This window comes from Eublepharis macularius, chromosome 1 (genome assembly GCF_028583425.1).
Source record: "Eublepharis macularius isolate TG4126 chromosome 1, MPM_Emac_v1.0, whole genome shotgun sequence".
NCBI lineage: Eukaryota > Metazoa > Chordata > Lepidosauria > Squamata > Eublepharidae > Eublepharis > Eublepharis macularius.
The window spans coordinates 187921692-187938252 of record NC_072790.1 but is presented as its reverse complement, the minus strand read 5'-3'; the positions used below and the strand labels follow the sequence as shown (position 1 = coordinate 187938252).

General features: G+C 44.1%; 1 protein-coding gene across 3 annotated transcripts in view; it reads left to right on the top strand.

Moving 5' to 3' along the window:
• SPATA17 (spermatogenesis associated 17) overlaps positions 1-16561 on the top strand; it is a 188692-nt gene that overhangs the window by 96902 nt on the left and 75229 nt on the right. For all 3 annotated transcript variants that reach the window (XM_054984789.1, XM_054984782.1, XM_054984773.1), the window contains one exon: positions 14344-14492. In XM_054984789.1, coding sequence (XP_054840764.1) covers positions 14344-14492 — 149 coding nt within the window. The remainder of the gene's footprint in view (positions 1-14343; positions 14493-16561) is intronic.

The following is a 16561-nucleotide window of genomic DNA, read 5'->3' as shown; positions in this document are numbered from 1 at the left end:
AAATTTTCAAAGTACCGTGTGTGGATTTAACTGTGCGACTCTTATTGATGTTAATGGGAGTCACACGGCTAAATCCTTGGACAACACAATTTAGAGGTGTATGTCTGGGAAAGGACATTGGTCTGAGCTGATGAAACAGCTGGAAATGAAAATCCATCAGAATGTACTGTTTTGAAAGTGGTCTGGTGGTGTGACAATGAGGGATTTGTAATTAGTAGCCATTCGTATGGCTTAGTCCTCAGTGAGAGCAATCTTCGACATTAAACGTCTGTACTTTACACATTATGCCTCATATGAGTGTTTAGATACCACCACCACCACCCAAAAAAGTGCTAGGATCTCAAGGAGAGTGTAAAAATGTGTATTCATAACCAGTTTCGAGAGAATAAACATTTAGCTATCATATCTCCTTCTCAGGAAAATCTTTAAAAAAACTAGAGTTTGTTATGGAATCTGGGTTCTTCCCCCAAATAGACTGTTGAACCCAATGTGCAGGACTTCCAGTGAGCAGTCTGACCAAGTTCTCATTGCCCTCTCCTTTCATTTAGTGTGATTAGAACGTTATTTTATATTTATTATGTAAGATGGTACTAAAAATAGAGAACCCTCTATCTCATATTATAGAACCTTAATGAAAACTTGAATGCCCTTTTCTGGTGATAACTGAAGCACATAAATGCATACTTAGGGACCTAAAAAATTACCTAGTGTCCACACTGGACCAACACTTGGGAGCTTTAGTAAACACCTGGGTGCACATTTCCAGTGATCTTTGAATCACTGGATCACAGGATCCTGGGATCCCAATGATCTTTGATTCACCACAGGATCATTGAATCACAGGGACACCTGAGGCAATTTTTACTTGGTGTTTTAGGGAAGCTTCCTTATTTACTCTTTAGGTTTCACTCCACACATTTCCTCAAATTCATGGCAGATTGTTGTGAAAGAGATGTAGGAATCTGCTCCTTTAGCATGTTATAATAATGTGTTTTAAAGAAAGGCAGTGTATATAGAGATTGCTGATTCAAAAGTTCAATTGATATATAAGTTCTGTCTGTTCATATTGTTGATATATACTGTAGGTTCTGTGAGATCTATGACTTTTAGTACTAAATTAAATAAAGTTGATGGAAATATAGTTGATAATGAAATTATTCATCTCTTCATGAAAGGACATTAATGTACATGTCCATTTCTTAATTATTTTTTTCTTTATGCAAGACAAAAACATAAATAGATTCAGATGCTAAATTTCTTGCTTCAGTGCAATGTTATGTGCTATGATGTTGCACTGGTCTAGCAAATTCCCACAATATTGCCTGTGGCATTCTACAAGGTATGAGGTGTGGTGCATTATCCTGGTAATATCAGCAGTCTTCCTTGTACTGGTGCAATAATGCACCCACATAGCATGAAGATTAACCTCAAGGCATAAGTACTCAGAATAAAGGCTTATACCTTTGGCAGATCATTGGACACCACCTAGGAGTTAGATTTTGATGAAGTTGCCCCAGGTGGCTTGGTGTCACTTTTTACTTTCTGAGCAGCCTTGAGAAGGTCTCTGAAGAGACAGCATATAAATTTTCTAAATAAATACAAATAGTGGGTGACAAAATAATGAATAATGAAAAAATAGTGAATACATGTGCCATTTTGTTATGCAATATTTGTATTTTCCATTGTGTACATGCATTTTGTTCTGTGCTTTAAAAATGATAATCAACTAGATATGGTTAAATCTTGTAGCTGCCCTGGTGGCCTGAACTACTCCACAGGTGCTGCACAGCTTCCCTGCACTTCCTGTGGCCCAACCAGAAGTAAAGATGGTTGGGACAGGAGAAGCAATGGGATGCCGGTAGCAGGAAGGGGCTGAGTACAGGCAATGGAGGCTGTAAATGACCTGGAAGTGCAAGTGGGAGAGGAGGGTAGATGAAGGTCAGATGACGTTCTCCCTCCCTGCCAGGAACCCTCTGTAGCTCTTGAACTGAGAGGAAGAGAAAGCAGCAGCTGCAGCAAAGACACCGCCTGAGAGGCAGGCTGTGAGGACATGGAAGCAGATGCTGGCAAGAGTAGGCATCTAGTTGCTAAAGGGGCCAAACTGGTGACCTCATAAAGGACTTGAGAACAGGAAGCCCAGTAGGGAGCTGTGCAGGCAAGGGCTCGTTCTCTGTTCTTTTTATGTCAGACTAACCACTGCAGCTAGGACTTAAGGGAAGGAGCACACCAAGAGAGGCAGTGAAGAGAAGGCACAGATGAAAGAGGCTGGTGACAGCTGGAAGCATCTTGGAGGGCCCACAACTGGGAAAGGCCAAGGTGGAGCCAATAGGGGCCTGCCTATGGTGAAGGGGCAGGGCACCTGGTTTGAGGCCTGGGAAACAGTGGCAATTCTTTTTCTCAACTGCGAATTTCCCTGCAAAGCAAATGACTTTGATAGTTTTGAATCAATTATTTGGTCACACTGATTACGCTGAAAAACCTAATATATATTTTATTTCTTTTATGCTCTTTTAAAAGCCCTGTAGCAGTCCCAGTAAAATAAATTCATTCTGCCCATAATTGTTCTAGTAGAGAATTAATGGGGGGGGGGGGTCACAAAGCATAATAACCACTATAATTATTTGCTTCTTTAGGTTCATTCCTTGAGGCCAGAGAATTGGGGTGGTATGCCTTTAAATAGTAAAGTTCTAGTTTAAAAAAAATTATCAACTTTCAAATATAGCAATCCTCCTGTCCAGCTGTGAAAAGTACTAGATGATACTTATTTGCCATTTGTGTTATTTACGGTCCATGACTTTTATGGTAACTGGTTCCTATTATTGGTTTCTATTAATGTAAAACATAAGTGAACATAAATGAGGCGTGAATCATTTCTTTTTATTAGCCCTGCAGTCTTCACTGAGTTCTTGCTGTAACTCCTGCTGTGACTTGTTAGTGATAACCTATTTTAAAAAAGAGAACCTTCAGAATAAGAGACATGATTAGGATATTTGCTCCCACCTCCTCCTTTTAAAACGTTTTACTACTTTACTACTAGAACAACAATAGTAAATAGTAACTATACTGTAATTATGGACTCAGAAAAGTCAGAACACCTGTAAATTGTACTGAGTTACAGTGCAAGTGATACCCCAGGTGAATTCATACCGATTACTTTGGATTGTACCATTTCATGTGGGGGTTCACATGATGGAATGTTCCCTCATTAATTTTTTAAAAAATCCTACATGTAGAAAACTAGCATGTGAGGGAAAATGCTAGGCTAGAAACCTTCTCTTCATCTTCGTTCTTCTGTGCCTCCACACATGGGACTGCGCAGGCGCAGGCCAGCCGCCAGAAGATTTTTCATCGCTTTCCTCAGCTCCGAAGGGGCCGTTGGGCACGCGCCTCAGCGACTGTTTCCTGCCCAAATGGTCACATGTCCCAACAGCGACCAACGGCCCCTTCCCTCAGTTCTCTTCTTGCCGCCGCTAGAAGGGAACGTCTGCTTCGCAGCTCCATGCTTTATAGTGATTGCTTGCTTCGTGATTGATTATTTCGGTATTGACTTGGATTTCGGACTTGACTTACTCTTCTTCTGACTGATTTGGACAGATTTTGGACTCGGTGTGTATTGACTCAGACTGTTATTCGACGACACATATTGCTGAACCCCTTAAACATGGCCTCTAAGGCCTTATTCAAGCACTGTGCTCAGTGCCAGATGAAGATGGCCCAAACAGATGGGCATGATCTGTGCCTTTTTTGCCTTGGGGAGGGTCATATTGTCCCAGCGTGTAAGATCTGCCAGAAGTTTACCCATAAGGCCAGACAGGAGAGGTCTGCGTGCTTGAAGGAGGGCGTCGTCGAAGTCGGATCCGAAGAAGTCGGTTTCGGGATCGGATCTGATGGGGTCGGATCCTACCTGCCTGTCAACTCTGACGCCGGATCCGAAGGCTACTGCAGTTCCGAGAACACACTCCGCTGGCAAGAAGTCTTCCACCAAGAGGGCGTCGGATCCGAGAGCCAGCTCGGAGCCGCTGTCGAAGAAGCTGAAGAAGTCCAAACATCAACACTCTCGGTCCCAACGGCACAAGTCTGCTGATGAGGTGGTGCTAGTATCTCCACGCACGCCTTCCCCTCATCTGAACTCACCAGACCGTTCTGCTCCGGAGGAAGTGCCGGATCCGGGTGCGTATGTCATGGTCTTGAGTGAGCATCGGTCACCGGAACCGAGCCCGGCTGCCCCTTGTCGGATCCGACGCACACCTAGAGAGCACTCATCTGCATCGCCAGCTTCCTCCACTCTCAGTCAACTCCCTTTCTCCGATGTGGAAAATGTCGGTTCCGAGTGTTCCTTGGCATCATGACACCAGCAGGCCTCCTATATTCCACCTGCATACCATTGCCAATGGAAGGGGGCCCCTGCGGGGTATGACTCCTCGGATCCGAGGCCATCAACATCCAGGCAGTGTGAGTGGCTACCTCCACCGTTTCCAGCTGATGAGGTGTCGGCTCCTGCTTCTGATGAGAAGGAGGCTGCTGTTGACTACGAGTATCGCTCTGATTCCTTGTCGGAACCATCTCCAGATGACAACGTGGCTCCCAGTACGAGTTCCCCTTATGAGGACCTCCGTATCTATGCCAACCAGATGGCCCATATGGCAAAGGCGTTGGAGATTGATATTTCTTCGGCCACGCCTAAGACGAAAAGCTCCTGTGTTGCATCTATGGTGACAACCCAGCTACGGTGGGTTTCCCTATGTTAGAGGGCGTGGAGGAGATAGTGGAGAAGGTGTGGAAGGTACCTTCAGATCTGCCAGCTACATCGAAGTGGATTGAGCAGATGTACAAAATCAAGCAAGGCATGTGGCAGTCGCTTGTCAAACATCCTCCACCTTCATCCCTGATTGCCAAGGAAATCCAGCACCGACGGTCAGGTTCCTCTTCCATCCCGCCAGACAAGGAGGGGAAGAAGATGGACGCCCTGGGCAGACGCCAATACTCCATCTCGGCCCTAGCTCTCCGTATAGCCAACTACCAAACTATCATGGCTGGCTATCAGCTGTACCTGTGGGAGAAGCTGACGTCTTATGTCGCTGACTTGCCTGCAGATAAGAAGGCGGTGGTGTCCCTGCTGCAAAACGAAAACATTCGCCTTTCAAAGCAGCAGATGAATGCGGGGAGCCATGCAGCTGATACTGCGGCCCGTGGTATGTCGTCAGCGGTGATCCTGAGACGGCACTCTTGGCTCCAGTCGACGGCTCTCCTGCAGGAGGTGAAGACCAAAATTGAAAATCTGCCCTTTGAAGGGGATTCCCTCTTCTCAAGCACCATGGATGAGGTGCTGAAGAAGGAGGAGGATAGGCAGATGGCTCGGTCGTTGGGAGTGACCTCGGCAGACAGGTCTGCTTTTAAGCCACAGTACCCTACAAGATACAACCCGTACCAGTACCATGGAAGATACCAGCAACGTCCTTACTTCCAGCACTATCCTGCTACTCAGTGCCATTACACTCCTGCACAGCAACCCAAGAGGCGTAGGCCTTTCAAGCCCCATCCATCTCAGCCTCCTGCTCAGCAAAAAGATCCACAAGGAGCAGGGAGGCAATTCTGATGGGATGAACCAGTCACAGCCCTGACTTTCTTGGACAGGCTGAAGCCTTTCCTATTTGAATGGGAGTCAATAACATCTGACTCATGGGTCTTAATGATTGTGAACAAAGGATATGGACTGGAATTCACTGAACTGCCTAGGTGTATCTCACCATTAAGGACTGTGAATAATATCATGGCTGAGCTAGAGGATGAGATCATATCTCTCTTGGCCAAGGGTGCTGTGGAGGAGGTGGCATACGAGGCGTCTGAGAAAGGCTTCTTTTCTCGTTTCTTTCTGGTCCCCAAAAAGGATGGGGGTTTACGTCCCATTCTAGATTTAAGGTGTCTCAATGCCTTTCTAAAGGTGACAAAGTTTAAGATGGTCACACTGTCTGCTGTAATTTCCTTGCTAAAGAAGGGGGATTGGTTTGCTGTCCTTGATTTGAAGGATGCCTATTTCCATGTTGGAATACTAGAGGAGCACAGAAAGTTTCTGGGCTTCGTTTACAAGCGAAGGGTGAGAACTTGATTCTCGAAAGCTTATGCTACAATAAAATTGGTTAGTCTTAAAGGTGCTACTGGACTCTTTTTGATTTTGCTACCACAGACTAACACAGCTAACTCCTCTGCATCCGTTATAGAGTGCTTCCCTTCAGCCTATCCATGGCGCCACGGGTATTTACCAAGTGTGTGGCTCCTGTGGTGTCTTTCCTTTGGGAGAAAGGCTGTGCCATTTTTCCTTACCTCGATGATTGGCTCATCATGGCAGACTCTGAGGCTGGGCTTGTGCACGCTGTAGAGTTAGTACTGAGCACATGCAAACGTTTGGGTCTGCTGGTAAATTTGGATAAGTCAAAGCTGGTACCCAGCCGTAAGGTCTCTTACATTGGTGCAGTATTAAACTCAGTTGATGGTAAAGCACTACTTCCACAGGAAAGAGCTAGGTCTCTTAAGGGATTGGTTTCCATGTTCAAGAGAAATCGTTTCCAATCTGTGCGCATGATACAATGCTTACTGGGTCACATGGCAGCTGCTACCTCAGTACTACCCTTTGCGAGACTGCGTATGCGTCCGCTTCAAAATTGGTTTGTGCGGAGGTACGATGCTATACGCCACCCTCCGTCTCTCAAGTTATCCATACCTAGGGTCATTCTATCCTCCCTTGACTGGTGGCTGTCAGATGACAACTTGTTTAAGGGAACCCTGTTTGGCTATCTGCATCCTGAGGTTACAGTGACCACTGATTGGTCCCTGCAGGGATGGGGTGCCTATTGTGGTGCTGTGTGTGTACAGGATGTATGGTCGGAAAGGGAAAGAAACCTGCATATTAACGTTCTTGAACTAAGAGCTATTCGTTTTGCACTTGTGTCCCTTGCAGCACTTCTACAAAACCGTCAGGTGTTGGTGCAGACGGACAACACGACTGCCATGTATTACCTAAACCAGCAAGGGGGCACAGCATCTATGATTCTCTGCAGGGAGGCCACGCTCATTTGGCAATGGGCGATCCAGAATGGTGTGATGCTTCGGGCTATACACGTAGCCGGATCAGACAATGTTCAGGCAGATGCCCTGAGCAGGGTGCATATGTTGGACCACGAGTGGGAACTAAACGTAAAGTACATTGGGCCGATCTTCCAGATGTGGGGCCAACCGAGCATAGATGTGTTTGCAACGTCAGCAAACACCAAGGCCCAAATATTTTGTTCAAGGGCAGGGAGCGACCCCCTCTCTATTGGGGATGCCTTCCAATTTACGTGGACCCACAGGTTGCACTATATGTTTCCACCATTCCCGCTAATACCAAGGGTGTTGTGCAAAATAGAGAACGACAATGCAGATTGCATTCTGGTAGCACCCTTCTGGCTGAGACAAGTGTGGTTCCTCAAACTGTTGCAGATGTCCAATCAGACGTATGTGAGTCTACCCCCCCCCCCAGCAGGATCTTCTGGCCACAGGCCACAGCAACCTTTATTGGCATAAATAATACAGACAAAACAGGAGAAATGTTGTGAAATAAATTCATAGGGCAGCACAATCATGTCCCCAGGATCTTCTGCTGAACGGGAGCTTGTTCCACCATGAGCCCAAGAAGTTGCACCTGTCTGTCTGGTGGATTCTACCCCGCCTGTAACTTATTCTGAGCAAGTGGAGAAAGTCATGCTAAATGCAAGGAAACTCTCCACTAGACAGGCTTACAAAGCTAAGTGGCTTAGGTTTGAGGCTTGGGCAGTTTCAAGGAATGTAGTGCCTATTAGTAGCCCCTTAGGGTTCGTCTTTGACTACTTATGTCATTTGAAAGACCAAGGGCTTAGGGTTACCTCCCTAAAGGTACACCTTGCGGCTATTTCCGCATTTCACGAGCAGGTTGACGGTTGTACGGTGTTCTCACACCATAAATCTCGTCAGTTTTTAAAGGGGATGTTTAATCTTTACCCGCCTGTGTCACCACCAGTGCCTCAGTGGTCTCTCTCCCTAGTACTATCTAGGTTGTTGCTGCCTCCCTTCGAACCGTTAGCTACATGCCCTTTGGACTTACTGTCTTACAAAGTAGCGTTTCTGGTGGCTGTAACATCTGCTAGAAGGGTTAGCGAGTTAGCAGCACTCAGGGCTGACCCCGCCATTTTTTCTTTTCCATAAAAATAAGGTGGTCCTGCGACCATGCCTTAAGTTTCTACCCAAGGTGGTGTCCACCTTCCACCTGTCGCAGGAGATCACGTTACCTGTGTTCTTTCCGAATGCATCTACTAAAGGGGAAAAGGCCCTTCACACTTTATATTTGAGGAGGGCCTTAGCCTTTTATTTGGACAGGACAAAGGACTTCCGTAGCAGCCCCCATCTTTTGTCTGCTTTGGAAGTAACGACAGGGGTCACAAGGCATCGTCCCAAACAGTGTCCCGATGGATAGTGTCGGCCATTACTAAGACTTATGCTCTGGCCGGGGTGGATTGTCCACTGGGGGTCAGTGCTCACTCCACACGCTCTCAGGCAGCTTCGTCAGCACTTATCAGGGGTGTGCCGCTGGTTAACATCTGCAAAGCGGCGACGTGGTCATCTGCTGACACGTTTGTAAAACATTATGCTATGGATGTTAATGCAGAGCAAGATGTTGCTGTGGCCAAGGCTGTCCTCCACTCCTTGTTTTCATAACAATACACTTGAATGCCTGGCTCCAATGATGGAGAATGAAGCTCTGTATATGTATATACGTATATAGTTTATTGAACAAATTTAATGTTTTTGAACAAGTTATTTATCTTATGCTAATGTTTTTGGTACATAATAAAATTGAGTTGGATTTCACCCCACCTACCTTATTGTGTGAAGCTTGATACTCTCCCATGTGTGGAGGCACAGAAGAACGAAGATGAAAACAGGGTTAACATACCTGTAACTTATGTTCATCGAGTTCTTCTGTGCTGACACACATCCCTCCCTCCTGAACTCCTATTACCAAAAAAAAAAAAAAGAGGATTCTTCAATTGGTAATTATCGTAAAGGAGAATTAAATTCTGTATGGGATAGCGGCGGCAAGGCTGAACTGAGGGAAGGGGCCGTTGGTCGCTGTTGGGACATGTGACCGTTTGGGCGGGAAACGGTCGCTGAGGCGCGCGCCCAATGGCCCCTTCGGAGCTGAGGAAAGTGATGAAAAATCTTCCGGCGGCTGGCCTGCGCCTGCGCAGTCCCATGTGTGTCAGCACAGAAGAACTCGATGAACATAAGTTACAGGTAAGTTAACCCTGTTTTTGAAAACATCTTGCTTTTTAAAAAGATAGTAGAACATCAAGTTATGTGAATCTCCACCTGTATTCTGAAATGGTATAGCAGGCAAATTCCTCCCAGACTGTATTCACAAGGAGCCTGACAATTTATGACCAACACTGGAGACTGCTCATGAAAAAAAATTGCAAATCTGATTATGGGAGTTCTCGAAAGTTCATACACTGGAAATCCAGTGTAATTCAGTAAGATGTTACTGGACCCAAATCTTGCTCATCTATTACAGAACAACACAGCTACCCATCTGCAAATTCTCCAGTTTTTTTATAATTCTCAGGCCCTCCTCATCAGCCCCCAACTGCCTCTGCACTCCCAACTCCATTAAGATGTTAGTTACCCTGATAATCACATTTCCCTGGGTGCACTTAGGCTGAGATTCTGACAAAGCATCACCCAAATTTTTAGGGAAAAGAGGAGTAAAAGGGATAGGCACAGGGGGAGAGATGGAGGGGGGATTGCTTCCACTCACCTACCTATCAGTTGGCTGCTTGCCTGGACAGCTGCCACCATCACCATTCTGTCCAAAACTTGGACCGAAATTAGATTTAAGCTTAAAATGTATTGATGGTTGTTGTGGGTTTTCCGGGCTGTATTGCCGTGGTCTTGGCATTGTAGTTCCTGACGTTTCGCCAGCAGCTGTGGCTGGCATCTTCAGAGGTGTAGCACCAAAAGACAGAGATCTCTCAGTGTCACAGTGTGGAAAAGATGTAGGTCATTTGTATCTACTCAGGAGGGGTGGGGTTGAGCTGAGTCATCCTGTAAGAGTTTCCCCAGGTGTGGAATGCTAATGGCGGGAGGCTTCACTGTATCCTGAGGAGGTTCTTTTGCATATGGATTGGTGCTTGATGTGCTAATCTTCTCTGCAGGGCTATTGTCGGGGATAGAATGTTTTGTTAGCCTGGTGTTTTTCAGAACTGGAAACCATGCTCTGTTCATTCTTAAGGTTTCTTCTTTCCTGTTGAAGTTTTGCTTATGCTTGTGAATTTCAATGGCTTCCCTGTGCAGTCTGACAAAGTAGTTGGAAGTGTTGTCCAGTATTTTGGTGTCCTGGAATAAGATACTGTGCCCTGTTTGCATTAGGCTATGTTCAGCCACTGCTGATTTTTCAGGTTGTCCAAGTCTGCAGTGTCTTTCATGTTCTTTTATTCTTGTCTGGATGCTACGCTTTGTGGTCCCGATGTAAACTTGTCCACAGCTGAAGGGTATACGGTATACTCCTGCAGAGGTGAGGGGGTCTCTACTGTCTTTTGCTGATCGTAGCATCTGTTGTATTTTTCGGGTGGGTCTGAATACTGCTTGAAGGTTATGCTTTTTCATAAGCTTTCCCATCTGATCAGTAATTCCTTTGATATATGGCAAAAACACTTTTCCTGTAGGAGACTGTTTTTCCTTGGTTGATTGATTCATCCTGGGTTTGATTGCTCTTCGGATTTCATTTCTGGAGTAGCCATTTGCCTGAAGTGCTTGGTTTAGATGATTAATTTCCTCATTGAGAAAGTGCGGCTCACATATCCGTCTTGCACGATCCACTAATGTTTTCATTATGCCTCTTTTCTGTCGGGGGTGGTGATTGGAGTTTTTGTGTAAGTACCGATCAGTGTGAGTTGGTTTCCTGTAGACCTTGTGACCTAACTGAAAGTTTGCTTTGCGGACCTAACTTTCAGTTAGGTCACAAGGTCTACAGGAAACCAACTCACACTGATCGGTACTTACACAAAAACTCCAATCACCACCCCCGACAGAAAAGAGGCATAATGAAAACATTAGTGGATCGTGCAAGACGGATATGTGAGCCGCACTTTCTCAATGAGGAAATTAATCATCTAAACCACGCACTTCAGGCAAATGGCTACTCCAGAAATGAAATCCGAAGAGCAATCAAACCCAGGATGAATCAAACAACCAAGGAAAAACAGTCTCCTACAGGAAAAGTGTTTTTGCCATATATCAAAGGAATTACTGATCAGATGAGAAAGCTTATGAAAAAGCATAACCTTCAAGCAGTATTCAGACCCACCCGAAAAATACAACAGATGCTACGATCAGCAAAAGACAGTAGAGACCCCCTCACCTCTGCAGGAGTATACCGTATACCCTGCAGCTGTGGACAAGTTTACATCGGGACCACAAAGCGTAGCATCCAGACAAGAATAAAAGAACATGAAAGACACTGCAGACTTGGACAGCCTGAAAAATCAGCAGTGGCTGAACATAGCCTAATGCAAACAGGGCACAGTATCTTATTCCAGGACACCAAAATACTGGACAACACTTCCAACTACTTTGTCAGACTGCACAGGGAAGCCATTGAAATTCACAAGCATAAACAAAACTTCAACAGGAAAGAAGAAACCTTAAGAATGAACAGAGCATGGTTTCCAGTTCTGAAAAACACCAGGCTAACAAAACATTCTATCCTCGACAATAGCCCTGCAGAGAAGATTAGCACATCAAGCACCAATCCATATGCAAAAGAACCTCCTCAGGATACAGTGAAGCCTCCTGCCATTAGCATTCCACACCTGGGGAAACTCTTACAGGATGACTCAGCTCAACCCCACCCCTCCTGAGTAGATACAAATGACCTACATCTTTTCCACACTGTGACACTGAGAGATCTCTGTCTTTTGGTGCTACACCTCTGAAGATGCCAGCCACAGCTGCTGGCAAAACGTCAGGAACTACAATGCCAAGACCACGGCAATACAGCCCGGAAAACCCACAACAACCATCGTTCTCCAGCCGTGAAAGCCTTCGACAATACATTAAAATGTATTATGTGCATGTGTGGAGTCTTGTTTTGCATTTCATTCTCTATAAGGACTTCTCAGAGAAATGATGTTGAGTTTGTAAAGTGTCCAAACGTTATGATGCAGATTCATAGGTAGTCAAAAATTAGGGGCAAAATCAGTACCCTTTGTGATGTATGTATCAGAACAAAGTGGTTACTTAATCCTTAATTAATAACTTACCATTTTAATATTGTAAGCCAGCATTCCTCAAACTGGGGCCCCTCTGTGAGGGAATTCCAAGGGGCCCACAAGATCTCTGTAAGGACAGAGGGCGGACTTTTCTGTGGCTATCTGGCTAATGCAGATATGGAGCTCTTGTCAGTTTTCTAGGAATGAGTCCAGAATTTTCATCATATGGAAAAGAGCTGGAATCAACTTCTGTCTCTTGAAGGGTGGAAGCTCACAGCGCTGTTGCTGCCTGTAGCCTCCTGGTGTCCATACACAATGGTAGATAATGGTGGCTTTTGATAAATACTGGAAGTCCAGGTTATGTGTAACACTAGTCTTTTGATTTCTATCCAGAACTCTGTTCAACTAGCCTCTTTCTAGAAATTATTATTCCGTAAGAAAGTTTCTTGCTGCCCCTTCCAACCAACGAGAGAGATTGATTAAAATTGGGTCCGAGTGTTTTGAGTTGTAAAACTGTAGAATCAGCTTCTCTCTGAGTTAGAATTACCAACGTCTGGATGGGGCCTGATGTTCTCCCAGAATTACAACTTATCTCCAGACTAGCTTTTTAGGGTGGACTATGTAGACTACCATCCTGGTGAGCTCACCCGTGCCCTGGTACCACCCCCAAATCTTCTGAAATTTCTTAAGCTGAAGTTGACAACACTACAAGTTCTATCCTTGTAGGTCATGTAAATATAATCTTAACATTTTTCCTAAACTTGTTTTTATTTCTTTACAGTATAGCACTTATGGTTTCAACTGTACTTTTTTTTTTAAGGATACAAACGGATGGAGGCCTCTCTGGGGCATGCATAGCTTGTCACATGTACATTTATTTACTTACTTACTTACTTACTTACTTACTTACTTACTTACTTACTTACTTACTTACTTACTTACTTACTTACTTACTTACTTACTTACTTACTTACTTACTTACTTACTTATATTCTTCCTTTCTCACTGAGATCCAAGGTGGATTACAGCAGTTCAAGGGAAAATACAATATAATCAAAAGCTAGGACATTCTCTGAGAGAAGTATAATAGTGAAGAACAATTTGGACATTCAGGGAAACAGATACAGTAGGACATGGTAGAAGAAAATTAAACAAGCATAAAACTGAGCACAAAGATGAAATCTATCTGAAACAATCCATAATTAATTTCCATGCCTTGTTTAGCAGTGTGGAAACTCACTAGCAGGGGCATATCTACATCAGCACACAGTACCCAATAATGAAACATTCAGTCCTCATCCCTATCAAGGCATCTATCTGAGCTATTTCTTATGGTATAGTCCTGTAATCTTTAATAATCCTTAATAATTCAGTTTTGTATAGTTTGTGGAAAGATAGGAGAGTAGTGGCTTTCCTGACCATCTCAGGCAAGCCATTCCATAAGGGGCAACCACAGAGGAAGCACATGTGCAGGTGGCTTTTGATTTTGCCTAGCTATAGGGAGGTATCTTCAGAAAACCCTGTTCAGATGAGCGAAGCTACCATGGCAGAACATAGGGGGAGAGGTGGTTGCACAGATATGAGGGGAAAAGACCATGAAGGTAGGGCTGCCAGTCCCCTGGTGGGCGCAGGGGAATCTGCCACTCCCAGCCTTCACCCCCCCCCCACTCACCTAGAACTCACAAAGATTTTCAAACCAGTGAGTACCACCCTCCGTCAGGTGGGTAATAGTACCTGGCAACCTTACATGAAGGGCTTTGAATGTGATACTATAAAAATGACAAGTGCATGGCAGAAACTAGCTATGTAGGACAGAAAGACTTGGAAGTCTGCGAAATTTTTAAAATCAAAATGAAAGGTCTTAGATCGCTAAAGTTTGAGAACTGTTGTTGTAAGCTGTTTAAAGTTTATAGAAAAATAAGAGAACTTTCTAAAATAAATTAAAATTATTTATAAAGAAAGTCTAGCCACACTTCTCTGTTGCATTCCTCCATAACAGGCTGTGAGTTAAAAAAAATTGAGAAGGCCCAACATTAAAAAATGGATTTTATTGTTTATCTGGCAGGGCCCCTTTCGTGATGCTGCTGAGGTATTGCAGCAACGCCTCAAGCCTTTTGAGCCAAGCATGAGGGTGGCAGCATCTAGTGCTTCACTAGAAGAAGCCAGAGAAAAGGTCAAACAAGAGGAATGGAGAAACCGTGTACATGACGACGAGTAAGTTTATTTGTTTTCCTGGTATTTTCATTATGCTATTCAGCTTCTTCTGAATTTCTTTTACTGCTTAATAATAAAAATACATTAGTAGTAGTAGTAGTAGTAGTAGTAGTAGTAGTAGTAGTAGTAGTAGTAGTAGTAGCCATTTATTCTGAAAACCTTAAAAAAGCAACCTTTTGTATGTTTAATTGATATATGATTTGGGCTGTAATTATATAATCACTGTACTTCAGTTGTTTAAGGGTAACAGCTTCAGATAATGAGCTGCTGATTTTGATGAAGTGAGTCAGAGACTCACGGCCAAGAAAGAGCTCCAGGGCTTAACAGCTTAACGGCTACTGTGCTAAGAAAATAGCAGGATGTAGTTTTGTAGTTTTATACCACGGATGGAATCCTGTGATCAATGAGTGCAGTGACTGGAGATCTTTTCTGCCCCTTTTTCAAGCACAGGAAAGTTGATTGGGTCCAGCATTTCAGGGTGAGGGGGCAAGAGCAGACAGCACAAAGACACAGATACAACTTGTTAGATTAAAAAAGGCCACAGTTTTATTCGTTTACAATTTATGGAGCCTTGGAGCAGCAAAGGGCATACTTGCTGAAGGGAGAAACCGCAGGATGACAGGCTGTGGGATTCACATCAATGCAAACCTTTGCATGGATCCCCCTGCCACCCCAGGGGGAGCATGCCCTGACAGCATGCCCCCCAGGCTTCTCCCTACAAAAATTCACCCCCCCAAGACCCCTTAAGTGGATCCCCAAGTATGGGGAATCTGGGCTCACAGCCCTGTTTCTCCCCTAAAGAATCTATGCCCAATGCCAAAACCACTGCAAGAGTCCCAAAATGGCTCCTGCCAAACCTCCAAAAGCTGCATCCAACCCCAGATTCCAGCCCAAATGCCATGCACCCCATCATGATTAATACCTGTGCCCTATAGCTCACACCACCATCCTCCTGGTCATGCCAATCCTGTTCGAGCAATACTGCTCCCATCACCAGTTTTTTTTTTTTAAAGTAGGTCTCTAGCCCCTTCCATTGCAGAGATATTCCTTTTTCTTTATGCCTCTGCAGTGGAGGGGGCTAGAGACATACTTTTTAAAAACTGAAAGCTGGGGATTCAGAGAACCTGCTGCATCTATTATTACAATGCTAGGTCATTATGAAATTGATTTGTAAAAAAATTAAAAAGAGAGAGTATAGAATTGATTATTAAAAACAGATTGAAAGCAAAACCAGGAGGGGAAAGGAAGGAGGGAGAAGTGGTTTGACTATGACGAACCACCAATCATCAGAAAGTGATTTGGAGGTGAGTAACAGTGGGCAAGACAAATAAAACGAAAAGAAACATTCAGCACAAAGAACAAACGTGAGTCAGAACTGGATTAGCCAAAAAAAAAAATAGGGTAAAAGTGGTCTCAAAAGAACAGGGAAAAAAACAGGGGAAACAAAACAAGAAAAATGAAAACTAAAAGCAAAAAAATGTATGCAGGAATCAGGGGATAAACTGCAGCTGTATGTGGCCAGAACCATTTTTTTTTTTTTTAAAAAAAACATTTTGAAAAGCCCAGACAGCATCAAGAGCTTGTATACACACAAGTTCAGGTGCAGAATGTTCAGATCCAGCCCTGGGAACTATTCACACAGAATCCTTTTGCCTGCACTATTCCTGTGCCAGGGGAGGAAGCACATGGGGATGCCTTCCTCCCACCAATGGCTAAAATGGACAGTCAGCTTTTTCTTTTTACTACCCCAGAATCTCACTGCTTTCACTACATTGGGTATTTGAAGAACAGTGCGACGTTATGAAAATGAACACTGAATGTTATGTATTACAAACTGAATGCATCTAAAACTTTTTTCAAGTTAGGTCTAGTTTTTCATGTGCTTTGCAACTTTAGCAATTTGCATATTTTCTGGACTATTATTATATTATGATAAACAAGGATTATCATATATTTTCAGATAATATTTTCTTAACAATTCAATTCCTGTTTGTAACTCTTCCATTTATTTTAATTACTAGCACAGTGTGCAACATTTATTAATCAGCAGAGCCTTTTTAAGTTAAAAT